This window comes from Pyrgilauda ruficollis, unplaced genomic scaffold (assembly GCF_017590135.1).
Source record: "Pyrgilauda ruficollis isolate IOZ18807 unplaced genomic scaffold, ASM1759013v1 scaffold200, whole genome shotgun sequence".
Taxonomy (NCBI): Eukaryota; Metazoa; Chordata; class Aves; order Passeriformes; family Passeridae; genus Pyrgilauda; species Pyrgilauda ruficollis.
Window position 1 is genome coordinate 808,151 of NW_024519208.1, and position 25,080 is coordinate 833,230.

Sequence of the window (25,080 nt, forward strand, 5' to 3'; positions counted from 1 at the left end):
GGGTCGCGGGGCCGCCAGTGCGGCCGGGGTGGGCGCGGGGCAAGATGCCTAAAGCGGCGCTGCCGGGACACCGAGGGGGCCCGCGGCGCTCCAGGGCCGGGACCGGCACCGCGAGCGGAGCGGAGCGGGACGAGCCGGGCCGCGGCGCCGCCTCCCGGGGGCAGCGGCAGCGCGGAAAGGCCGGCGGGAGGCGGCCGGGAGCAGCCGGCGGGAGGCGGCCGGAGCCAGGCGGGAGCGGGCCGGGAGGAGCCGCCATGGAGCGGAAGAGGTGGGAGCGCTCGGCGGGGCCGCCCCGGGCGCGGGGGGGCCGGGCCGGGGGTGCAGCCACAAGTGGAGGGGAAGGGAGCGGGGAGCTGGCCCGGGGCGGCCCCGGGGGGTCGGGGATGCTCGGCCCCCCTCAGGGATGGGGGAGCGCCGGGAGGAGCCGCCGCGTCCCCTCAGAGCGGCTCCTGCCCTGCGGACACTCGGGGCTCTTTATTCTCGAAGGAGCAGCGCGGGGGGTGCTCCTGCTTCCTCGGGGCTCCCTCTGCTGCTTTTTGGGCGTACTTAGGAATTGTGGGGAGGGAGCCTCGGCTGCTCGCGGTGCTGGCCCCGGGGCGGGCTCGGGATGCGCCTTCCCGGGAGTGTGGCTGCGGGGGGAGCACATGGCCCGGGAGCTGGAGGGTTTCTATTTATAGCCCTGCATGGCTCATATGGCTGTAGGTGGCCATATGGATCCTCCCCGCACCCACGAGGCACCCGCGGGCTGAGGTGTGAAACTCGGGTCCAGCGGGAGCTGGGAACGCAGCAGGAGCTGTCCCTGTGTCCTCACCTGGCCCTGCCTGTCGGGAAAATCCATACCATCAGCTTCTGCCTCTGACACAGAATCCTCACAGGACGGTTTGGGTTGGGAGGCACCTTAAAACCCATCTCGTTCCACCCCCTGCCATGGGCAGGGACACCTTCCACTGCACCAGGTGGCTCCCAGCCCCATCCAGCCTGGCCTCGGACACTTCCAGGGATGGGGCAGCCACAGCTTTAGCTCCAGATTCCATTTTTGGAATCAGGTTATGGTTGTGAGAAAAGGGGGAGTGAACCAGAAAGTGCCATCCTCGAGAACGTGAAGCCGATTCTGCTGCTGCAGCTCGGAGGCTGAGGGTAGGATGAGACCAGCTGAAAGGTTCAAAGATCCTGTTTTTCCCAGAACTTGTTTGTTAAGTTGCAGTGTCGGACATGAACTTTAAAAAAAGGGGGAGAGAGGATAAGTAGCATGTTTTTATTCCCAAATTATTATGGGTTTTCCCTTGGTATCAATTTGGACAAAGATCAAAGGTAGAATAGAGCTTTGTTGCGCTAATTTTTGGTTTCTGTTGCATTTTGCATTACCTCAGAGTGGCAGATACAGGTGTGGCAGTTCAGTAATACCTGTGAGAGTTCTGCCTGTTGTTTACCTGGGTGATTGTTCTGTCCACCTTCCAGGCACGTACAGATGCAGGGAGGGTTTGTGGAAAAACCCCTGTGAGATGTGTGTGTGAGCCAGTCTCTGGCTGGAAATTCCATCTTCCTCGAGGTCTGAGTATCTGGGCAGGTTTTTACAGCCAGTCCTCGAACCTCATCCTTAGGAGGGTTTCTGGCTGATAGGCTGGGACTTGCAGGCTGGATTCAGAGTGAGCAGGAGAAGTGCAGGGATGGAGGATTTCAGGAAGAAAATTGTGTCCGGGGTTTTGTCAAAGTGGCAGGTTGTCTTTAAGAGAGTTCTGGCTCTCTTCAAACTCAGGGTTCTCACACGGGGGAAGGAGAATTTAGTGCTGCTTCATGGGGCTTTTTTCTTCAGAGTGTTTTTCTCCTGAAAGTTTGATGACCAAGTGTCAGAAATTTGGGATCGCTGCTTGTCTCTGCCTCAGGATATTGACATCACTGTGCTGGGAAACTTCACACTCTTGTGTGAAACTTATTTTGTTGAGAATTCCTTACCTTTGCAGCACAAATGTAAGAAGTTGGAAGGGAATGTTTTTAACACTCCTCCAAAGATATTTTGGTCAGTACAATCTTTTCCAAAAAAATTGTGGAGCAAAATGCTTTCATGAGTCTGTGCTTTGCTTTTCCTCTGTTGCTCTGGTTTGCCTGGAGGGAAGCTCATTATTTCTCATTTGAGAAGGAAACGGCCTCAAATTGCACCAGGGCACGTTTAGGTTGGGTATTACGGAGATTTTTTTCATGGAAAGGGTTGTAAAGGATTAGAACAGGCTGCCCAGGGCAGTGGTGGCATCATCATCCCTGGAAATATTCAAAAAACGTGGATGTGACACTTGGGGACATGGTTTAATGGTGAACATGGTGGTGGTGCTGGGGTGATGGTTGGATCTGATGATCTTAAAGGTTTTCTCCATCCTTAACAATTCCATGATTCCATGATGCCTGAATTGGGCCCTACAAAATCATCTGGTTGTAATTGTGTTTGTCCCAAGCTCTTCTTTAGGGATGTGATGCTTCTGGAAATTTGAGAGATTTTGTGTGTCACCAAGTGGGTTTTTTGGGGGGGTTTATTTTTGGTATGGTTGGAGTCCCAGTTGCTGAACGAAGACCCCCCCCCTGTTGTCCTGCGGGGCAGGGAGCATCATCCCTTGGGAGCATCATCATCCCTTGGGACAGCCCCAAGGGGACGGGGACAGGTCGAGTCCCCGAGGCTGCTCCGTGGGATGGGGCTGTGGATGTGTAGGGGTGTGGGGTGGACTGTGGCAGCTGGAGGTGTTGCCCACCTGGCCTGGCGTGGTTTTTGTGGCCGTGCCAGCCCATCCCAGGATAGCCCAGCTGGAGTATGGGACCCCGGGGCAGGGCTGCATCCAGGGGTAACGTGTGGATGCTGTGACAGAGATGCCGGCAGTGTTGGTTGTGCGGTGTCTTGGGGTCCCCATCTCCCTGTGAGCACCATCGGGAGCTCCTGCAGCCCTCCAGGAGCCCCTGGTGCCAGGATTTGCCTGGAGCAGAGCTGAGGGGAGAAGTAAGGGAGGGAGCACGATGGAAAGCAAGAAAGAATCATGTTGTGTTCTTCCCTTGCCCCATCCAGCAAGGCTCTTGAGTGTCTGCTCTCAGTGCCCCGTTTTCCCTGGGCTGTTCCTGCCTCCATGCCTTCCAGAGGCACGCGGTGCCTGGATTTGCTCACGGTTGTTTTTCGGTTTGTTTTTTTTTTTTTGCCTTTTGTCCCTTGCTTCCCAAGTTGTGCAGATCCTGTGCAGGCTAAATGGGAGAGCGGAGGGGAGGAGACTGTGATGAGGGAGGTGGGGAGCGGGCCTGGGCAGCCGCTCTCTCCTTAAGGATATAAGGCAGGAAACAAAGGGCGAGCTGCACATGGAGAGCAGGGGCACCTGGCAGGCCTGGCCCTTCAATAGGCTGCTCCGAACGCGCCTTAATCTGCCTGGAAAAGTCTGGGAATGAGAGCCCGGGGTGGGTCCCGGCAGCCAGGTCTGTTTTGTTAGCAGGAGCCAGGCGGCCCAAGTGAATAAAGCCCCGGAGCTGGTGATGGACGAGCGTGGAAAATCCTTTGCAACTTGTAAACTCCTTTGCAACTTGGCCGTGTCCTTGCCATTCACACAGGGGAACTGTGGCAGAGCCTAGTTCGGGAGCTCGGGATCAATCCGGGCTCTCAGCGTTGCTGCCTGGGGGTGTTACAGAGCAGAGGTTGGGCTTTGCAGCTTTGTACCAAAATGTCTCGTTTCTGGGCCTCTTTGTGCAAAACCAGGAGTGCAGAAGGAGGTAAATTCTGTATTTTCTGACATTTAAAGGGCGCTTCAAGAGGGCTCAGAGTTCTGTGGTATTGGGGGAGTTTCTGTGTGTCCTGGCATGCATCAGGAATCCCGCTGGAATTTTGGGTTCCTCTGGCTCCCCCCCGACACCTCTGACCCTCCCAGGTGTGTGTAGGTGCCCCAGTGTCCTGCATGGTCCTGCCAGGGGGTCCCCAGGAGCTCCTGGGCACCCCATCCCTTCCTTTCTCAGTTCACTGTCACCTTTTGGTCATAGCTTTGCTCCCTGGTCTGCTGTTGTCCCAGAGAGCCTGGGAATGTTCCTGCCTTTTGCAAGACCTAATCAGAATAAAAGTTTTTCTTCTGAACATTTCAGTGCTTTTCCTTTGGGCCAAGCTTCCCCAGGAAGAGACAGGACTCTCAGTCATTTCAGGTGGGTTTTTTGAGACTCTGAGCAGCTTTTCAGTTCTTCCTTGCAAAATGACCACAGCACATACTAAAAACACAGAGATGAAGGGCTCTGTTCACTTAAAATCCTGTCTTTGACTGTACTGACTGTTCTGGAAGTTACTCTGCACTTTAATGCATTATTTTTAAACCTGCTAAGACACTAAACCCTAAATTAGAGCAGCAGATCTTGGAAGAGGAAGCAGTGCCATGTTCTTCATGTAGCAGGAGCTTTTCTTCCTGGCTTCACTGGCAGCGACAGCTCTGCCCTAAAGCTGCTGGAGTTGCTTATTCCTCTCTCTGGATTGAGGCAAATAGCTCCCTTTATCGTTTGAAAAAGTGAGTCACAAATTTGGGGCTGGACACAGCCTCTGTTCCTTGGTCCTACTCTTTGTTGTCTCCTGGCCCAAGCGCAGCTCCACGGGGAGCTGGTCCAGCTGAGGAATAAGCAGTGGGGGAGTGTTTCCTCCTCCTCCCCTGCCCTCCAAAGATGGATTATTTTCCTCAGCTGGTTCATTTGCATGAACACTGGGCTGTGTGAGCAGTGGTGGTGGCAGGGAGGAGATCCAGGCAGGATAAGCAGCTTGGGAGCAGTTGGAGCCAGGAGCTTCCTAAGCAGATGCTGTGTGGGATCACCACAACCTTTCAGTCTTAACTCCGAGAGACTTTTTCTAATTTCAGTTTTAGTGTAATTTATATTAAATTGATGTCAGTTTTTGGAAACCTTTTAATACTTCGGTACTTTCTGTGTTTGGGTTTTTTTTTTTTAATCTATTTTTTTTTTCATGCATAGCCTGACTTAGCCTAATTGCTTTGTTACTGTCCTATACCAGAAATTCTCTGCTTATGCTGGTTTTCCCCTAATAAAGCTTCAGGGCAGGAGACATAATGTGAAAATAGACTTTTCCTTTTGTTTTGTTGTTGTTAAGACCCTGGTAAGGTTATCAGTATCTCACCAGTGTGAGATAAGGTGGTAACTGGCATTTTTGGTCTTAAAATGCCTTCCAGCCCATTAAGCTTTGATAGTGGGATGGGTATACAGGGAATGAGCTCCTGGATGTGAACTAGGGCTTGAATATGCAAGTTGCAAAGTGGAGAAAACCAGAAGTGAGAGTAGTTGTCGGAATAAAGAGATGTTGTTATGGTGCTCAGTGAGAAGGTGAAGAATACTTGGTGCTTATTGTCTTTACAGTCCTACACTGCAGCCATAACACACTGGCTTATTTTTGCTTTATGAATAAAAAAAAAGCTTATGATGTTGGATTATTAAAAAATAACCAAAAAAAAACCCACAAAACCCAAAAAACCCCAAAGAAAACATCAGTAAAGATGTGGAATAATTTGTGCCTGCTCTCCGGGTTGAGTCTTTGTGGAAAAGAATCTCTCCTCCCTTTTGCCATTAACGAAAGTTTTACAGGGTTTTGACATTTGTCTTTGCATCACTTTGTGATTCTGTGTTTTGCAGCTTGGCAGTAGTTAACTTCTGGTTTTCTCTTCTGAAGTCTTCAGGATGCTACAAAAGGCATAGAACCAAACCTGAATGTACTGTTCAAGGGGCAGGGAGAGGAGACAAGGAGCATTTTTGGTGCTGGTCAAATGCAACAGTCCTGAGAGAAAAAATTATACTCAAAAATGGGCATTTACTATGAGAGACAGCTGAATGAAAAGTGAATCTGTGCTGAGATCTCCCGTGGTGGTTATTGTGTGCATTATGCTACATTTGTTTATCTGATCAGAACCTTCCTCTTGACATATAAAAACATTTTAACTTAATCTCTGTGTTCCACATGAGAAGGAGTCAATATGAAAGCATCTCAGAGTTGAATGTCAGCTTCATTCTGGAAAGTCCAGCATGTGTTTTTCAGGATGGCAATAAAAACTCTCCCTCCTGAGTTGCGGAGGCGCCGGTGTGGAGGTGCAGAGGGTTGAGGTTTCCCTGCATGTGTCTGTGGTGTGTTTTTTGCAGCCCCAGTGGGAAGAAGTTCCGCAGCAAGCCGCAGCTGGCGCGGTACCTGGGCAGCTCCATGGACCTGGGCACCTTCGACTTCCGCACGGGGAAGATGCTGATGAACAAAATGAACAAGAACAGGCAGAGGATGCGCTACGACTGCTCCAACCAAGCCAAAGTAAGACTGGGAGGCACTGCTGCTCCCCCTCCCTCCCTGCTGTGCCACTGCCAGAGCAGTCTGGGAGAGAGGGAAAATGCAGCAGTTCATAACTGGAGTGGGAATTGGAGCTGTGTCAGAACAGCTCTGGTGGTGGGGGTTGGACAAATGCTGCTCCCAGGGGATTGGTGCTGTGGAGGAGAGTTGTGTCACTCCTCAGTCTTCTGTGGAGGAGGACAGGGAAGAGACTGTCACCTTCCTCAATTCCCAACAAGAAAGGCATTGATCTGTGGGAATGAGTGCAGAGGAGCCCCTCTGCTCTGGAGCCAGGCTGGCAGAGCTGGGGGTGCTCACCTGGACAAGAGAAGGCTCCAGGGAGAGCTCAGAGCCCCTTGCAGGGCCTGGAGGGGCTCCAGGAGAGCTGCAGAGGGACTGGGGACAAGGCCTGGAGGGACAGGACACAGGGAATGGCTGCCACTGCCAGAGGGCAGGGCTGGATGGGATCTTGGGCAGGAATTGTTCCCTGGCAGGGTGGGCAGGCCCTGGCACAGGGTGCCCAGAGCAGCTGTGGCTGCCCCTGGATCCCTGGAAGTGTTCCAGGCTGGACAGGGCTTGGAGTGACCTGGGACAGTGGGAGGTGTCCCTGCCATGGCAGGGGGTGGCACTGGATTGGCTTTGAGTCCCTTCCAACTCAAACCATTCCATGATTCTGTAATCCCCCTCCCTGGAGTGTGAGCTCACCTCCTCCAGCACAATCTGCTCCAGAGCCTCACATTTCCTGGAGCTGTGCAGCAGCTCTGCCCTGCCCTTGCCTTTGGTTTGAGAGGAGAGGAGGGATTTGGGTCCACAGGGGTGAGGAGATGCTGCAGCTCCTGCCAGTGACTCATGGAGCTCCCCCAGGCTGTGCTGCTGACCCAGCTTTGGCACTGGTGGAAGGGGAGGTGGCATTTGGGGCAAAAAGCATGAGAGGGAAGAGGGCTGTGAGTCCTGTTTGTAGAACAAAATACAAGATTCTCTAGCTGCTGATTCAGATTGTTGAGGTGTCAGGATGGCAGTGACAGGCTCCCTGTCTGGATTGATTGTCCCAAGTCATTCCTAAGGATCTTCATCAGATGCTAAAATCTTTCCCAGAACCCAGCAGCTGCTGTGTATGCACCTAAACACTGAATGTGGAAAAGCCACAATGCTCATTTTTGAAATACATCAGCCAGTCAAGGATCATCATCACGAGAGTGCTGGGAACATTTCTTACAGTCCTGGTGCTGCAGTGATATTTTGAGACCTGCCTTGAGGCAGTGACCAGCAGCTCACACACCTCTCAAGCTAAATATTCTGCCCAAAACTCTCAATAAATGTACAAATGTTATCACTGGCTTCTGAAAGGATTAGCACCCAGATGGTTCAGAATTATATTTGTCCTGAATACATCTTTTCTACATCTCATGAATAAATCTGTGAAGCAGACACAGTGTTTGCATCCCTGAGAACAAAGTGTGTCCTACAGCCATTCCAAGAGTTGTGTGTTGGATTTTGGGAATGAGGAGCAGCCTTCCTATGCTTCCCCTAACAGAAAATGCAGTCATGTAGTGCAAAATTGATTATGAGTTTATTTTAAAAGCTGAGCTTTGTTCAGAACCAAAGGTAAAAAAGGGATTCAGCTTTCAGTGATGTTGGTTTGTTTATTGGTCACAAGTGGATTTAGAAGGAGTGGTTTGGAGTGGTTTCTGGATGCAGAAACCAGCCTAAATCCCTGCTTGTAATTTTTTTAATTTATTACAAATATTGTGTTGTAATCTTCTCTTTTAGTGATTACATGTGGTTTGTTCTGACTCCTAAAGCCATTAAAAATGGGAGTAAAACTGATGTGTGTGAGCTCACATGGGAGGAGGCTGCTATGTTAAACAGAATGAGTGGAAAACTTTGATAGGTCTAAGGCAAGATTTGAATTTAGTTATGTATTTTTAGCAGCCTAACTTGTATAACTTGAGATTAGACAAGATTTGGAGCCCAGGACCTGTTCCCTGCTGCACTTTTTTGTGGCTGTAGTAGCATTTTACCAAACTGAAACTATTTTTGTGGGTTTTTCCTTTTCTTTGTGTGTGAAACAGGGCAAGCCTGATTTGAACACAGCCCTGCCTGTGAGACAGACAGCCTCTATCTTCAAACAGCCTGTCACAAAGATCACAAACCACCCCAGCAACAAGGTGAAGAGTGACCCTCAGAAAGCTGTGGACCAGCCCAGGCAGGTAAGGCTGAGAAACTACTGCATTTCCTGCTGGGAGGATCCCAAAATAATCTGTTTTAATTTTGTGATGCTGAACAAATACTCCCTGGCAATTCCTGATCTCTGGCACTTCAGAATTTAGAAAAAATCTGATCTTCAGGAGCAGTGGCTTGCAGTGCTCCCAGCTCTTAAAATCAGAACAAATCCCATTCCCAGTCTCTAGTTATGGACTCTGCAGACTGGGATTTGCAAACTCTAGCCTTTGGTTCAATCCCAACTCTGTTGTAGCTAAACCTGAATTTCCTTCATGCTGAAATTAAGCATTATGTACAAAATTATTCAGACATTGTAGCCACTTCGGAGCCACTTAGGTTTAGAATCACTGTCAAATGTTTCAGTTGTGTTGTGTAAGAATTCCATATTCCATTAAATCCACGTTCCTGCCTGGATCACATCCAGTGTGGTGTTCACTGCAGTGCGAGGGACTGCACGTTAGTAGGAGTAAACTCTGCTTTATAAATCAAAAATTCACTTAGAATGTTATTGTTCATACACAATCAAAGTGTTTTTCTTACCATAAGGTGTATTTGCAGGCAAGAGAGCACACCAAAATTAAAGGAAAGGGTGCTCAGGACAAGGGAAGGTAAAGTAAGCTGTACCTGTTGGAACACTGAAAACCTTTTCTAAAAACTTCAAAAAACACTTTTTGAAGGTAGATTTTAAGAATTTAATAAACTTAGTTCAATTAGAACCTGTGAGATAGAATTTATCTGAAATGGGTGGAGGTTTTGGTGGTTGGGGTGGGGTTTTTTTCTGTTTTTTAAGCAGTTTGGCAGGGTCTTACCATGGTTTTCTGGGGAAGCAGATCCTGTATGTTGACAGTGTTGTTGCTATTCCTGCACCTTTTATAGTTAAGGCAATAAAAGAGAGCAGTAAAGATAAAATGCCCTCTCCCAGTTCTGAGCTGGATTTGTGTTCCTGTTTAAGGTATTTTACTGGGCTGCAGAATATATTGACTTTTTCTCAGCAGACTCCAGATGTTTCTGCAAGATTTGAAAGTAATGCCAAGTCCCATCATGCACTGAATGATCCCAGAATTCTTGGGGGCTGGAAGGGATCTTAAAGATGATCCCATTCCACCCTCCTCCCATGGCAGGGAAACCTTGCACTATCCCAGGTTGCTCCAAACCTCATCCAGCCTGGCCTTGGACTATTCCAGGACTGGAGCAGCCATAGCTGCTCTGGGTAACAAAAACAAACAAAAAACAAACAAACAAAAAAAACCCAAAAAAAATTAAAAAACCAAAAACAAAACAACAAAACAAACAAACAAAAAAATCACCTATGGAATATCCAGCCTGTGTTTGGGCTGTGACTGCCCTCATTCCCCTTTTTGGAAAAGTCATGTGGGGTCAGTTGCACTTGGATTTTGACAGGCAGGAAAAAGGGGTGGGATATGCATGGACTGTTTGAGGTGAGTTCTTGATTTCTCAAAACCTCAGTAAAAATGTGGTTTTTTGCAAGACAGTTGATCCTCCAGCTATGTGTTGCTATCCTCCTGATATTTCTCCTGCATCTCCTGCAGAATTAAAGGTGTATCAAGGTGATCTATTTTACCACACCACACATTCCAGTGCTTTTAAGCCATGGGAGAACCTGTGACTCAAAATCTGGTAAAGGAGAGACATGGGGGAAAGGACCAAACGGAAGGGAGAAAATAGTACTTTACCTTGAATACAGTTCTTGCATTCCTTCACTTTCTGTGGGATACATAGGAGGGAAGCAGGGTGCAAACAAGGCTGTCTCACACTGTGGGCTTCAGCTGGAAGTCAGCCAGCCTGGCCTTGCTGCTGCAGCTCAGAGCAGTCGGAGTTCCAGGCCCTGGAAGAAAAGAGAGTTTTCCAAGGCAGCAAATTTGGAGAGAGGAGTTGTGGGACTGTGTTGGAACCCTGGTTACTGAGAATTTCAGCCTTTCTGTGCTGCCAGGCACTGACCCCCAGGAGAACACTGCATCCGACCTGAGGCTGTGGAGAAGGCTCCAAAATGGAATGATAGAACTGGGATTGTGGTGTGGAGTTTGAATAGAAGTGTGTGATATCACAGGGTGGGAAACTTAAAGCAAGATGGAGGCTTTAGGATGGAGGCTGGTCCTTCTTCTTCACCTTCTTCTCCATGGGTTTGGGTGGTTTTGTGTAATTGGATTAAAAAGTCCACATTGTGGCCATGGGTGATTGGTTATTGGGTAAAAAGTAAAAATAATTTAGGTGTCATTTCTTAATTGGACAGTTTATCCTTGTAGAGAGAGGTAGGGCTCCATTTTTAATTTATTGGAGTGAAGTGATGTAGAACTCAGGGTTTGTGAGACTGTAACATAGATAAGAACTAACAAACATCTGAGTCCAAAGAAGAAATGCCATCTCACACATTTAATCCTAAGTCTGGCAAAAAGAATTAAGACTCAGCAGGGCTGACGGGCAGTGAGGATTGTGCCTGCTGTTGGAGGTGGCAGATCCCTTCTGTGGTAAATGCACATTAGAGTGTCCTCAGCACTGCTGTTCCCTGTCTGCACAGGAAGCAGGGATTTTGTGGAGCTGTCAGTTCCTTTCCTGGTTGTGCAGTAACCACCAATAACCACCTGCTTTGACTGCAGCTCTTCTGGGAGAAGAAGTTGAGTGGACTGAACGCCTTTGACATTGCAGAGGAGCTGGTGAAAACAATGGACCTTCCCAAAGGGCTGCAAGGTAATCAGAGGCTGCCCTTCACTCAGGGCTGGCATTTGGCACCTGGCAGCAGGGAGTGAAGGTGCTGGGGGTGAGCTCCCTGTTCCCAGAGCCTGGCAGGGCTGTGGCCATTCCTGCTGCAGCAGGAGCTGGAGTGCTTGCCTGGGGTCCCAGTGCCCTCTGTGCTGAGGGGACACTGGAGCAAAGCCTCTCAGCCTTTTTGGGGATTGATTTTCCAGAAACAGCAGAGCATCTCAGATTGCTGTTTGGGTTTGGGTTGGAAGGGACCTTAAAGCTCACTCTGTTCCACCCCCTGCCATGGCAGGGACACCTCCCACTGTCCCAGGTCACTCCCAGCCCTGTCCAGCCCGGCCTTGGGCACTGCCAGGGATCCAGGGGCAGCCACAGCTGCTCTGGGCACCCTGTGCCAGGGCCTGCCCACCCTGCCAGGGAACAATTCCTGCCCAAGATCCCATCCAGCCCTGCCCTCTGGCAGTGGCAGCCATTCCCTGTGTCCTGTCCCTGCAGGCCTTGTCCCCAGTCCCTCTGCAGCTCTCCTGGAGCCCCTTCAGGCCCTGCAAGGGGCTCTGAGCTCTCCCTGGAGCCTTCTCTTGTCCAGGTGAGCACCCCTAGCTCTCTGAGCCTTGTTCAAGCAGAAAGGAAACATCTTCCTTTGCCAGTTTGGTGGTTTTTATTTTCCTTTTGGCTGTAACAGAATGAGGAGCTGCTCTAAGTTGCAATACCTTTGGAGAGCTGCAAAGGTGCTGTTAGAAGCATTTAGGTCTGAGATTTATGTCGTGTGAGCTTTCCAACTGACAGCCTGTGCTTTGCCATTAAAATTTAATTGCCATTGTCCTGATTTCCTGCTCCCTGCCTGGGGCAGTGCTGCTTATGGATTTCCCTCCCCCTTGCAGGGGTTGGCCCCGGCTGCACGGACGAGACTCTGCTCTCTGCCATCGCCAGTGCCCTGCACACCAGCACCATGCCCATCACTGGGCAGCTCTCTGCAGCCGTGGAGAAGAACCCTGGGGTCTGGCTGAACACCTCCCAGCCTCTCTGCAAAGCCTTCATGGTGACTGATGAAGATATCAGGTAGGAACTGGAAATAGCACTTGCTGTTCTGGAACGAGGTTCCTTGTGCTCAAACAGTGCTTTGTTTTTCTTTCTGAATGTCTGATGGAGCACTGTGCCTTGGGAATGGATTGAAATGGCTCTCTAGCAAGAGAGTAGACAAAAGTAGTTACATGAAGCTCTGTCATGTGCTTAAAGCCCACTATTTTTTATTTTGGCCATGCTCAGTTACTCTGGAATTTCAGGCTCATGTTTGTTTTTTCTGTCAGGTTTCCTTTTATTACAGAAGTGTCTGAGTTGGGGGAACCTCGACTGAGGCACCTCTGTGCAGAGATGGCATTGGAGAAATCCTGTACAGAGGGATTGGATTCTATTCACCTTTTTCTATGTCAGTAAATTAATTCAATAAAATTTATGGATTGACCAAACCCAAGCCATGCCTGCTGTGGTGACAGGGAGCAAGGATGCAATTTATTCTGCTATAGGTTGCTTTAGTAATGAAGTCTTCTTAAAACAGGATTGGTCAAGCTCAGCTTTAAGCTTTTGATGGAGAACTGAATATACCAAAGGCCTGCAGCATGCAATTTGCATTCATTAAGTGTTTAAAGGCAGTCCTTGCTTTGACTGCTTGATAAATGGTTTGGAATTGCAGGATTACTTTCCTGGGCTTGATTGAAACATAAACGACCAGGAAAAAAAGTCTGTTTGTAACTTTGATGTCCTGTGGCTGAGCTGAAATAGGAGCCCCATGAGCCACTGATTGTTGATCACTTCTTTGCTGTGTCTTTGACTTCTTAGGGTTGGGACTCAAAAGAAAAATGAGCAGAAAGAAATGGCCTGAAACTTAATTTTCTCCAGTCTTGTTTTTGAAAGTCTGTGCAGGGTAGGCTGACTTGTTAGATATTAGTAGCAGGATTAAAAAATTAGCATTAGGCTGAAAAAAAAAAAAAAGTCAGCTGCTAGATAAGCCAAATTTCAGCCAGAAATCAACAGGTGTAGGACACAGAATAGAAATACTGGACAAATTTTTAAAGTAGTTTTCATCTTCACTCAGAGTACAGTGCCAGGTGGGGGTTTTTGGGTTCTTTTCTTGTTACACAATGGTGTTCTTAGAGGGCTTTTCCACTCCATGCTTGTCTCATGTTGGAGGGGTTGCAGACTCTTTTCCCTTGACAGGGGCAGCCTGGGGGCTGATGTTGGCTGTCCCTTGTGTTGGGCAGGAAGCAGGAGGAGCTGGTGCAGCAGGTGAGGAAGAGGCTGGAGGAGGCCCTGATGGCTGACATGCTGGCCCATGTGGAGGAGATCGCCAGGGATGGGGAGCCTCCCTCGGAGAAAGAAGGAGCAGAGGAGGAAGGAGAAGAAGAAGAGGAGGAGGAGGAGCAGGACCATGACCAGGAGATGGAAAATGTATAGTCCAGGTAGGGTGATAGTGCTGTGTGTCACCTTAAACACTGGGGACAGGAAGGTTTTCATGAGGAACCTTAAATAGTGATTAATCTTTGCTTTTTAGAGCAGGAGGAGCTGGTGCAGCAGGTGAGGAAGAGGCTGGAGGAGGCCCTGATGGCTGACATGCTGGCCCATGTGGAGGAGATCGCCAGGGATGGGGAGCCTCCCTCGGAGAAAGAAGGAGCAGAGGAGGAAGGAGAAGAAGAAGAGGAGGAGGAGGAGCAGGACCATGACCAGGAGATGGAAAATGTATAGTCCAGGTGGGTGATAGTGCTGTGTGTCACCTTAAACACTGGGGACAGGAATGTTTTCAGGAGGATTAATTAATCCTCCTGGTTATATTGATATTAATCAATATTAATATTGATTAATATTAAATATTGATGAATCTTTGCTTTTTAACCTGGGCTTTGGAAGGTGTGGGCAGGGCTGGGGAAGGCTGTGGAGCACCAGGAGGGACTGAGAGATCTGGTGGGGGCTCAGCCTGGAGAAAAGGAGGCTCAGGGTTCAGCCTCAGTTGTCTCAGCCTGTCTCTGTAGGCTGATCAACTCTGTAAGATGAACTTAGTGGCCTCCTCTGGAGCCTCTGAGACAAGAATCAAGAATGTGGTGAGGGAAAAAAGGGACTTTTTAGGATGAATAGCAGAAGAGCTCCTTTGGAGGGAATGGGGATTTCAGGTAGGAGGAAGATTGATTTTGTTAAGCAATCCTTGAAGCTTGAGGATTGATTATAATGTGCAATCTGCTTGGCCTTTGGGAGAGCTCATCTTTTATCTGGACTCTTTTTTCCCATTTTCCCCTATCACCAGCAGTAGCTTTATTTGGACAGTGAATACCTTGAATTCCTTTCTGCTTTAGAGGTCTGGCAACAGGCAGGAGCCAGAACAAACTGACTGCTGCAGGTGAAACCCAGGAGATAAAGACATGGATGTGCTATGACAGTGGGATTTCTCCTTTTAAGAAAAGATACAAAATTTATTTTTCAGTTACAAGGTCTTTGTTTTTCCTCTTTCAGGGAGTTCCATCTAAGAATTCCCAGTATAAACCCATTCAGCAGGGTCAGCACAACCAGTCACAGAGCCAAGAGTGCACCATCAGTCCAACTGTACCCCAGAGCCTTTGGATGGACTTCAGGAAACATGGAAGCTGATGGTTCATTCATTGCAGGGGAGTTCTGCAGAAGGAACTTGACTGAGCTCTACTCCCCTTCCTTTTTCTAAAGGGGTAGGGTGATTGGGAATGCAAAAGTGGGAGGGGATAAAGAATATCACATGGTGGGGAGGGAAAATCCTAGGAACTGAATTTGCTGGCTCTTTTTTTTTGGGGTTTTTTTGGTTTTTTTTTGGTATTACTTTTTGTGGGTCAGTGCTGGGTGATACATTTTTAAGCTTTTCTATCAAAGTACTTTTGATGACCCACAGAAACAATTTTCTCTCTAACCCAAGGGAGGGAGATGCTGTTTCACTCCTTGGCTACTCTGCTGTGGGCTACCTGTTTGTACCTGACTCTAGGGAGGTCATTTCATGTTGTGAATGGTTCATTCCATGTGTGAATTGCTGTTTCCTCTCAAGACCACATTGGTCTTGGAAGTGTTTGGCAGTGTGGTGTCAGAGCTGAGCTGCCAGTGCCTCTCCCACCTGAGCTGGGGTGAGGAGGGGAAGCTGCACTCGAGGACTTGGGCTGCCAGCTCTGGGAATTGGGGTGTTTGGTGATTCCACACCACAGTTTGGATACAGAGCTCTGTGTGTCCAGACATTTGCCTCCAAGACTCTGTTCAGAATATACCCAGCCTGAGGTATATTTTTCTTTGGTTTAAGTCCAGTCAGAAGGACTTTCTCAATTGGGGATGGAAGGATGACTCATTTCTGACTGATAATGAGGAAAACTTCCTCCTTTTTCTCTTCTGGTGCCAAGAACCTGCCCTCTCTTCCTCAGTGTGGAGGGAAGGGGATCCATTCCAACAGGTGTGACTACACACCTGCTTTTGTGTGCAGTAATGTTCTGACCTCTTTAAAAAAAAAAGGTAAAAGGTTGATTTTTCTATAATTGATATCTAAAAAATGAATTTAAAGCTTTTTATTAAGTATTGAATCTTTCTTATTTGCATGTGCAGTGAAGTGACCAGCATTTTGTGTCAAAAATTGGACTGATGTGAAACCTGCCTTAATGTGTTTATAAGTATTGGGCTTCACCATGGGTACCTTGATTGATCCATCAGTCTCTTCCAGTACATCTTTGAGCATATTGGGGTAACTTGTGGCTAAAAATGGATTTCTCTGGGAAGGGAGACAGGAGAGGGGAGGAAGAAGAGAATTGATAGCTTGGGGAATGTGTTGACTGGGTTGCAAAATTATTTTAGTCTTAGGGTATCCATTGCATAAGCAGTGCATGGACATCTCAGCTGAGAGAACACTACAAAGTGGTGCATGAAATATTGTGCCACCAACCAATTGTACAAGTTGTTGGTATCCCAAAACTTGGGGAAGAAAGTAGCTCCCAGAGCCTTTATTGTATGAGAAAGATTAGCAGGGACAGCCAGGGGGCAGGGAATTGCCTTTGGGAGTAGTGCAGCTTAGTGATCCCTGAAAAATATCTCATGCCAAAGTGAGTGATCCTTTATTCACTTCTCTTAAAGGTTTGAAAACACAAGATTGGTTGATATTGCTCATTTGAGTACTGCAAGGAGACTGAATTGTACTTTGCTGATGTTCTGCCAGGTGCTGCTTTGGGGAGCTTTACCTGGCACTGCAGGCAGCGACCATTATTTTCTTTTCTGAACAGTCTGTTACAGTTACTACTCTGTAAATCTGTCCTCTTGTAAGTCATGGTGTTGAATTAAATGTTTCTCACAAAGAAGAGGTTCTTCTAGTCTGCCTCAAGCCCGTACCTGAAGTTTTGTGCTCTGCCCTTTCCACTGCTCCCAGTGGAGATGCTCTGGGGGTTCAGCTGTGGCTCCAGGCTGAGGTTTGGATCTTGATTTGGAGCCTGGCAGAGGGCAGTGTGGAGGGAAACTTGTGGAAAGCAGTTCATTCCTGTTGCAGAATCCTCTCCTGTGTCCCCACCACGGGAGAAGCTGCCAGGGTGTCCCATCTCCTGGGCAGGCTGGTGATAAGAGTCACAGAATTGTTAAAGTGGGAAAAGATCTTAGAGATAATAAAGTCCAGCCATCAGCCCAGCACCACCACATTCACCTCCAAACCATGTCCCCAGGTGTCACATCCACACTGCTTTTGGACACTCCCAGGGATGAGGACTCCACCACTGTCCTGGGCAGCCTGTGCCAGGGCTGGACAACCCTTTATGTGGGGAAAAAATAAATATCCCTAATACCCAATCCAAACCTTCCTGGTTCAGCTTGAGTCTGTTCCCATATGGCCCTTTGGATCTCAGCTCCAGCAGTTCATATCCCACCCCAGAGGTGTCCCTGTGGCCAGAGCAATCTTATTCTGACACTGGCTTTTGGAAAACCTGTTTAGTATCTGGTGATGTCTTTATCTACTTTTACTTGGATCTAAACATACCATTGAGGCACCCTACCACAGGTGATTGAGATGTTGACACTCATATTTTGATACACTGAATATCAATTTAAATTGCTGCCAACTCTCCTGTTTCATCCCCCCACCCCTTTCCCAGTTCAACTCTCTTTCCTTCAGTTTACAAAGTTTATGATGTTTTCATTGATATGGAGGAGTTGCTTGTGCAAAGTGCCAAAGAAGGACCCAGGACTCCTCTCACAGCCAGAGAAAGTGAAATAACTACCTGCTTACAAGGTGAGGAAATGAAATGTTTGTTTTCACTGACCATGATGTCTGTTTCATGTTGCTGCAATAACAACTGGATTAGTTGGTCTTATCTCAGCCCTGGACATGACTGACAGGCATAAAGCTTCTGCCATCATCAAATCTATCCCCAGGGTGGAGAAAGCAGCTTGTTTGAGGCACATGATTAGCAAATAATGTACTTAAGAGCAACTGAGTGGAAATGGGGCAACACTTATATTTCATTAATTAATATTCTCTGCTGCATAGGGTGTTGATAGCTACAGTTTTTTCCTCTCCACTTTGTTTTATAAAACTTTAAGATTTAAAGGGAATGTCATTATCCTGCTGTTTGGGGAGTTATTTTTACTGAATTCTAGCTGGATTAAATTTGGTACAAACCATAGAATGAATTGGAATGGATATTGGTGCAGTCTGGATTTGGCCAGCAGAGCTCTTGGAGGTGGTTCTGCCCAGGAAAAGTTGGCTCGATTCACATCTGAAATTGAACTTGCTGAACTGGCTGTTGAGCAAGGAAAGGGAGGAGTTTTCTTGCTTGTAAACTCAGCCCAGCAGGAAGAGAAGAGAGCCAGGGATGACATGGCTGGACTCTGGGAGTGCAGGCTTGTTCAACCCTGCCTGGGGAGGCTCTGATGTCGTGGCTGGGAGTTTGGGTTGGAAAGGACCTCAAAGCTCATCCAGTGGCACCCCCTGCCTTGGCAGGGACACCTTCCACTGTGGCCTTGGGCACTGCCAGGGATCCAGGGGCAGCCCCAGCTGCTCTGGGCACCCTGTGCCAGGGCCTGCCCACCCTCACAGCCAGGAATTCCTTCCCAATATCTCATCTGAATTCTCATTGCTGCTCTGTGGGATATGAATGAAGCAGGACACCTGGAAGGACTCCTGAGTCAGGTGCTTTTGTCTTGCTTTAAGGAGGGACCATTCTGTCTGGACTGATTGTCCTGCTCCTTGGAAAGAGTGTGGGGTAATGTGTTTAAAGGGGGAGGAGGCAGGAGAATGCTTAATGGAGAGAAAGGAAGTTTTTTGGTAATAACTCTCCAGTCAGGAAATCCTAGTTATTTGGGATTATGTGCATAAGAACAATCTCCAAGAGTCCAGATGCCCATGCAAATACTTGGATAATACCACTTCTTCCCTATCACATAAAATGCATATTCCTCACTGTTGTCACTCTGAACAGGAATTTCTGCATCTGCTGGAATTGCTCCAGGCTTTGGGGTCGATTGAGGGTCCCAGTGTTGCCTATTTTACCTTCCTGCTTTAATGAAACACAGCCATGGGAAGGTGGTGTCCTAATTCTGCAGCACAGAAAATAATGTCCTCTATGGGCTGTAGTGAGCTAAAAATTTGGATTTGTTCTCAGATTAGCAGGGATCAACTTGAATTAATGAGGGAAAACCTTTCTCCCCCTCCTCCTCAGGCTGATCCCGTGAGTAGCTGGAGTGTAGGAGAGAACAGCACAGAACAGTGTGTGCTAAATGGTATTTACAGTGACAGAACATTTGGGAGGGTGGGGAGAGAAAAACGTTTTGAACTCCAGAATGACCCACCAAATGCACTTGGAATTGTCAGGGCATTGTTTAGCAATCTCATTTAGTATTGCTGATTTCTTACCAATATCCATAACTACTGCTGACTAGCTTATAACAATAACTAAGAGTAAGAAAAAATATTGGCCTCCAATGGGAAAGCTTTTAGTCAAATCTCAGATTGGATTTTTTTTACCTTGCAGAGTCACAAACAGCAGCAGTTGGAGACTGCACAGAACTGGGCAATGAGTGGCCTGATCAGGTTTGTCTTCAGTGGCAAAATTCAGAAATGCTTTGCTGAACAAATCTGGTTTCATTTGCATTTATAAATGACAAGTTTTCTGATACATCTTGTCCAGGTGACACCCCCAGCTCTGCCAGCCTGGCTCCAGAGCAGAGGGGCTCCAGCCCTGGCAGCATCTCCGTGGCCTCCTCTGGCCTGGCTCCAGCAGCTCCACGTCCTCATGGTGGGGCCCAGAGCTGGATGTGGTGCTCAAGGTGGGGTATGGACCCCCAAGCTTGAGGTTCTGGAAAAAGTTGAATCCTAAAAAGTTCTTACATGTTTTTGTTTGCAAGGTGAGTCGAGTTCCATGTCCCAGATTAGCCTACTGGGCACATTTTGTGGGGTTTAGTGATCTGAAGGGCTGTAAATCCTGAAAGCGTGGTGTACCAGCTTTTATTTTTTCATGCTTTTGTCTGATCTGCAATTAATTCTTAGCTTTCCATCAAGTTGGCTTCTCCACAACTCCAAAGTCATTACCTGACAGCTCAATTCCTCATTCATCTAATGCAAGAAAAAGAGCCCTCTGCTAATGGCTTCCCCCAAGGTGCCTCTTTCATGTCCTGCTGTAGGGAGGGAGCCTCTGAAGGTGCTGTGGCAGGGGTGCCAAGAGTGACAGAGAAAGGGCAGCAGGGCCTGGTGGCACTGAGGGATCACAGGGGGCCAGGCTTTTTGACCTCAGCTTGTGCCTCTACTGCAGCTGTGGCACACCACGGTGACATTGAGCCTCCTCACCTTGAGCTGTCCCTCGTGCTGTTCCCTCCGTCAGCGACTTTGTGGGATGATTGATCTCGGGCTGAGGTCATCTTTCAAGTTCCACATCTTGTCAATCTGTCTGGCTCCACCCACATGCAGTGATTCAGCTCCTGATGTGCTGAAATATTCCCCTAAGCCTTCCCACACAGAGTAAGGGCTTTTTTGTGATTCTGCTCGGAGCTGCAGCACCTCTTCTGTGCTGTGCTCCAAGCCTGTGCTTTCTGTGCTTGGTGAGGTGCAGAAAGTAGAGATTGACCTCCTAAAGGGAGAAGAGCAGCAATAATTGTTCTTTAAAAGTATTTTTTCCTCTGAATTTTGGATCCCGTTTTATAGAATTTGGCTAATGTGCTCTGATTTAGACAATTGGTAAAATACAGAGAGCAGCCCTGGGGAGAAGGACTCGGGGTGTTGTGGGTGAGAGGCTCAGCCTGTCCCAGCCATGGGCACTGACCCAGAAACCCCCCCTGTGCTGGGCTGAGCCCCCAGCGTGGGCAGCAGGGCAGGGGGGATTCTGCCCCTGTGCCCCTGTGCTCAGGTGAGAGCCCAGCTGCAGAGCTGCCCCAGCCCTGGGGAACAGCAGCAGGAGGACGTGGAGCTGCTGGAGCCAGGCCAGAGGAGGCCACGGAGATGCTGCCAGGGCTGGAGCCCCTCTGCTCTGGAGCCAGGCTGGCAGAGCTGGGGGTGCTCACCTGGACAAGAGAAGGCTCCAGGGAGAGCTCAGAGCCCCTTGCAGGGCCTGAAGGGGCTCCAGGAGAGCTGCAGAGGGACTGGGGACAAGGCCTGGAGGGACAGGACACAGGGAATGGCTGCCACTGCCAGAGGGCAGGGCTGGATGGGATCTTGGGCAGGAATTGTTCCCTGGCAGGGTGGGCAGGCCCTGGCACAGGGTGCCCAGAGCAGCTGTGGCTGCCCCTGGATCCCTGGCAGTGCCCAAGGCCAGGCTGGGCAGGGCTTGGAGTGACCTGGGACAGTGGGAGGTGTCCCTGCCATGGCAGGGGTGGCACTGGATAATCTTTATCATCCCTTCCAACCCAAATCAGTCTGGGATGATTCTATGACAAATGTGGGGTTTTTTTGTTGGGGGAGCAGGAGGGTTCCCCTGTCTGTGTTCACTGATCCCATCATTAGGGATGCATCTATAAACGATGCTCTCTATTGCAGAATAAATATTCCAACTGGGATCTTGTCACTTGTGCCATTGCACACTTGGCCTGGAGTAAGCAGCAGCTGCAGAGTTGTTCCTGAGGGAGATGGAGTTGTGGTGGCACCGATGCTCTGCTGAACTTCTGTTGTTTTTTCTCTGTATAGGAAACCCCTTAATGGGCTGTGACACCTGGTGTGCTTCAGTCCAGTGTTCTGGAATCTCCTGTCTGTACATGGGACTCTGTTGTTCTTTTTGGGACATCTTGGTTCTGTAGATTACAGAATCTCAGAATGGTTTGTGTTGGAAAGGACCTTAAAGCCCACCCAGTGCCACCCGTGCCACGGCAGGGACACCTCCCACTGTCCCAGGCTGCTCCAAGCCCAGTCCAGCCTGGCCTTGGGCACTGCCAGGGATCCAGGGGCAGCCTCAGCTTTAATAGTCAGACACAATATTGCTACAGGTGGTACAAACATTTGGGAATGACTTCTGCTGGGAGATGGGGAAGCAGCTGGGCAGATGGGCTTGGAAGCAGCAAGCAAGCGCCTTCTCTTTCCTCTTGTGTTTAGTGAAGTCGGTTCTTCTGCATGGTGATGTTTTGGTAAAGAAATAGAGTTGTGCTGAACAACTTCCCTGGTTTGTAGACTCATTTCCTCTGTTAATGGGAGACACAAGTCTCTTTAAGAACTGCTAATTGCTCAGGTTAAAAAAACCCCAAAGGCCGCCTGGTGTCATGTGTGGAAGTAAGACTCTCAGAAGAAAGTGTGAGCTAGTTCTGCTGAAAATGGAACAGATCAGAGGCACAACATCTACAAACCAGGTTTGCCAAAGTGCTTAAAATAACAACTGGCAGCTTCCCTGGGTGTTGTTGGACTTGATGTAGAAATTTCCCAGAAGGACTGAGAGAGCAGAGAGACAGAAATGGCAGTGTTGGGAGTGCAGTTCCTGAAGGGGTTTTGAAGCCCACGTACAGGACCTGTCAGTGGCTTCAGAGCTGCTGATGTGGTGGCCTGCAGTGGCCAGGAGTGTGTTTGGTGTTGGAACTGCAGCATGGACATCCCTGAGGAGCCATTCAGGTACCTGTGCAGTCCTTGCTCAAGGCTGCCTAATGGAGTTATCAGAGCCAGTGTTGGTCATGCCTGAGTTTCCTCCATTATCTGGGAACAAAAGGAGCTCAGACAGGAGGAGTTGTACCCTTCTGTTTCAAGGTATGGAAACCCCACTATTTTTAGTTGTTTCAACTTACTATGTTAAATATTTTGGCAAGTGAAGGAGCAGAGAGGGGGATGTCTCAAGCTCAGATTTGGATTTCCTGTGTCTGTCCTTGGAGGCTTCTCTCAATAGGTGCAAACCCTCATGCCAAAATTGGCATAGAACTGTGCCAGAGCTTGGCATGGAGCTCAGGGAAAGGTTCTTGCCCCCGAGGGTGCTGGCACTGCCCAGGCTGCCCAGGGAATGGTCCCGGCCCCAAGGCTGCCAGAGCTCCAGGAGCGTTTGGACAGCGCTGCCAGGGGTGCTCAGGGTGGGCTTGTTGGGGTGGCTGGGCAGGGACAGGGTTCCCTGTGGGTCCATCCCAAGCTGGGATATTCAAGGACTCCATTAATATTCTGGATATTCCAGAATTCCATTCAATCCTGGAGCCTGCCAGCTCTCTGAACAGCTCATGGCAGGGAGAAGCAGGTCTGGAGTGGGAGGATTCCCAGAGCTGTGCTGATGCTGTTGGATCTGTGTAAGCACAGGAATCGGGATGGGTATGGACACATCTCCATGAAATTGAGCTTTTTGGGGGGAAAACAAGTTATTCAGCTTTCTCTGCAACAGCCACAGAAGGAAAGGGCTGGTGGGAGTTCACAGCTGAGTCCTCTGGAGAGAAAGCAGGAGGAGAGGAAGAAGAGGCAAAGCAGGAGGAGAAGCATCTTGTTAACTGTTTTCATTAAACTTTTTAGCATCTGGAAGATGATGAGTTTAGTTATCAGGTGAGAGGAGGGGAAAGAATTAAGGAGACAGTTCCTGGTGGCTGTTACCTTGCTGGAAAGATCCCACAGAGATTTCAGGTGTCCTTTTCAAAGTATCAGAACGTGTAAGTCTCTCTCCGTAGAAGAGCCACCAGCTTGGAAGCACAGGGCCAGGCCATGCCACTTGTTTTGGGGCCATGGAGAAGCAAGAGTTAATGTTTCCTGGGATCTGAAATGGGAACAGAGTGGGTGGATTGAAGGGGGGGTTTCTAGCCCAGACACTGATGGTTTCTGCAATTAAAAACAATCCCAAGCCAACGGTTGAATTAATCCCAAAGACAGTGATTGGGAAAGACAATTCAGTGTAAATGGAGAAAGTAAATTTGAGTGTCATGTGGAGTGGGAATGTCTGGGCATGTGGGGTCTTGGGGGAGCTGGGAATTGGTCTCTGGTTTTCCAGGGAAGGAGTGTGCTGGGCTAGCATGGTCAGGGGAGGTTTCCTGAAGTCCTGGCTGTGGAAGGGCCCTGTAAGGCCATGGCCCAGCTGGGACAAAGGGTTTGGAGGCAGCTGCTTGGCAGTGAGCCATGGGGGGACATCCACGGCAGCAGGGACCTGCTGTGCTGACCTTGGGAAGGTGATGGAGAGCCCTGGACTCGGGGCGTCCGGGCTGCTGAGGGGTTTGTGGCTCTGTCAGGCAGAACCTGGTGACAGCTGAACGTGAGCAGGAAAAGCGGGGCTTGGAGCCGGACGGGCCCTTCCACCGCAGAGTGCTCCGGGACCCTGCGGAATAACCCCGTGAAACAGAAGCTGAAGATCCAGGGGGGAAGGGTGGGGGGAAAGACAGATTTGATGTTTTCCTAAGTTTAGTAACTCGGCGAGAAGGAGGAATCCAGCTGTCCTGGTGCGGGGCTGTGCTCCAGCTCCGTCCCCGAGTGCCTGGAGGGGGCGGGGGAGCGGCTGCCCGGTACCGGGAGGAGCTGCCGCCGCTCCGGTCCCCGCGGTACCCAGCGACCTGCTCGCTCCTCTCTGCCGAGGGCCGGCGGCAGCGGTGGCACTGCCGGGCTGTCCCCTCCGCGCCCAGCGCCTCCCGCCTCCCTCGGTGTCGGCGGCGCTTTTCAGGCACTCAGCGCCGGCTCCGCGCTGGGAACAGCCGCGTCTGAGCTGCGGGCGGGGGAGGGCGGCGGGGCCGAGCGCCGGGAATGCTCGTGGCCCCCGGGGCTGCTCGAACACCCCGGGATGCTCGACACCCGCCCCCCGCGATGGTCGGGGTCCCCTTCGGCTGCCCGGAGGCTCCCGGGACGCTCGGAACCATCTGCGATGCTGGCGTGTCTCTGGGATGCTCAGCACCCCCTGCAATTTTAGGAGACCCCTCCGGGCATGCTCGGATCCTTCCCGGGACGTTCGGAGCTCCCCTGGGATGCTCAGAACGCCCCAGCGATGCTTGGACCGCTCCCCTCCCCCTGCGCCGCTCAGGCCACCCTTCCCTCCACGCTTGCACCCCCCCAAATGCTCGGACCCCTCCGGGCTGCTCAGAAACCCCCCAAATGCTCGGACCCTCCCCCCCCCCCCCCCATTCCCCCCCGCCCCCCCCCCCGGCGGGGGCCCGCCCGCCTGTGGCACTTCCATACGACACCAGGAGCCCACACAGAACACACAAAAAATTTCAAAATAGCAGTTAAAAAAAAAAAAAAATATCCAGCAACTAATGAGCCCGCTTCCCGTCCCCAGGCCATCAATCACAGCCGGGGGCTGTCACCAGGGGGCGGGGCACAGAAGGGCGTGGCCCGGTGGGCGTGGCTCCGGCGGGGAGGGCCCGGGCCGGTGGGCGGGACCGCGGCGCGCATGCGCACGGCGGGCTCGGCCCGGCCCATCGCCGGGCGGGGCGGGGGGCGCAGGGAGGCGGCG

General features: G+C 50.0%; 1 protein-coding gene across 2 annotated transcripts; it reads left to right on the forward strand.

The window, feature by feature from the left end:
• Window positions 1–88: 88 nt before the first annotated feature.
• On the forward strand, window positions 89–16,584 carry MBD3 (methyl-CpG binding domain protein 3). 2 transcript variants are annotated; one of them, XM_041467160.1, is made up of 8 exons: window positions 89–268; window positions 4,096–4,152; window positions 6,133–6,292; window positions 8,380–8,517; window positions 11,146–11,236; window positions 12,130–12,307; window positions 13,507–13,704; window positions 14,747–16,584. In XM_041467160.1, exons 1-7 carry the CDS (start codon window positions 255–257, stop codon window positions 13,697–13,699), a joined length of 831 nt encoding a protein of 276 aa, XP_041323094.1. In that variant the 5' UTR covers window positions 89–254; the 3' UTR covers window positions 13,700–13,704; window positions 14,747–16,584. The 2 variants fall into 2 exon arrangements, with proteins under 2 accessions (XP_041323094.1, XP_041323095.1); XM_041467161.1 differs by lacking the exon at window positions 4,096–4,152.
• The last annotated feature ends 8,496 nt before the right edge of the window (window positions 16,585–25,080 follow it).

Excerpts from the sequence above, each read along its gene's own strand:
- MBD3 (XM_041467160.1), top strand. Across the intron at positions 4,153-6,132 it reads AGGACTCTCAGTCATTTCAG|CCCCAGTGGGAAGAAGTTCC; the intron begins GTGGGTTTTTTG and ends TGTTTTTTGCAG. Across the intron at positions 6,293-8,379 it reads ACTGCTCCAACCAAGCCAAA|GGCAAGCCTGATTTGAACAC; the intron begins GTAAGACTGGGA and ends TGTGTGAAACAG.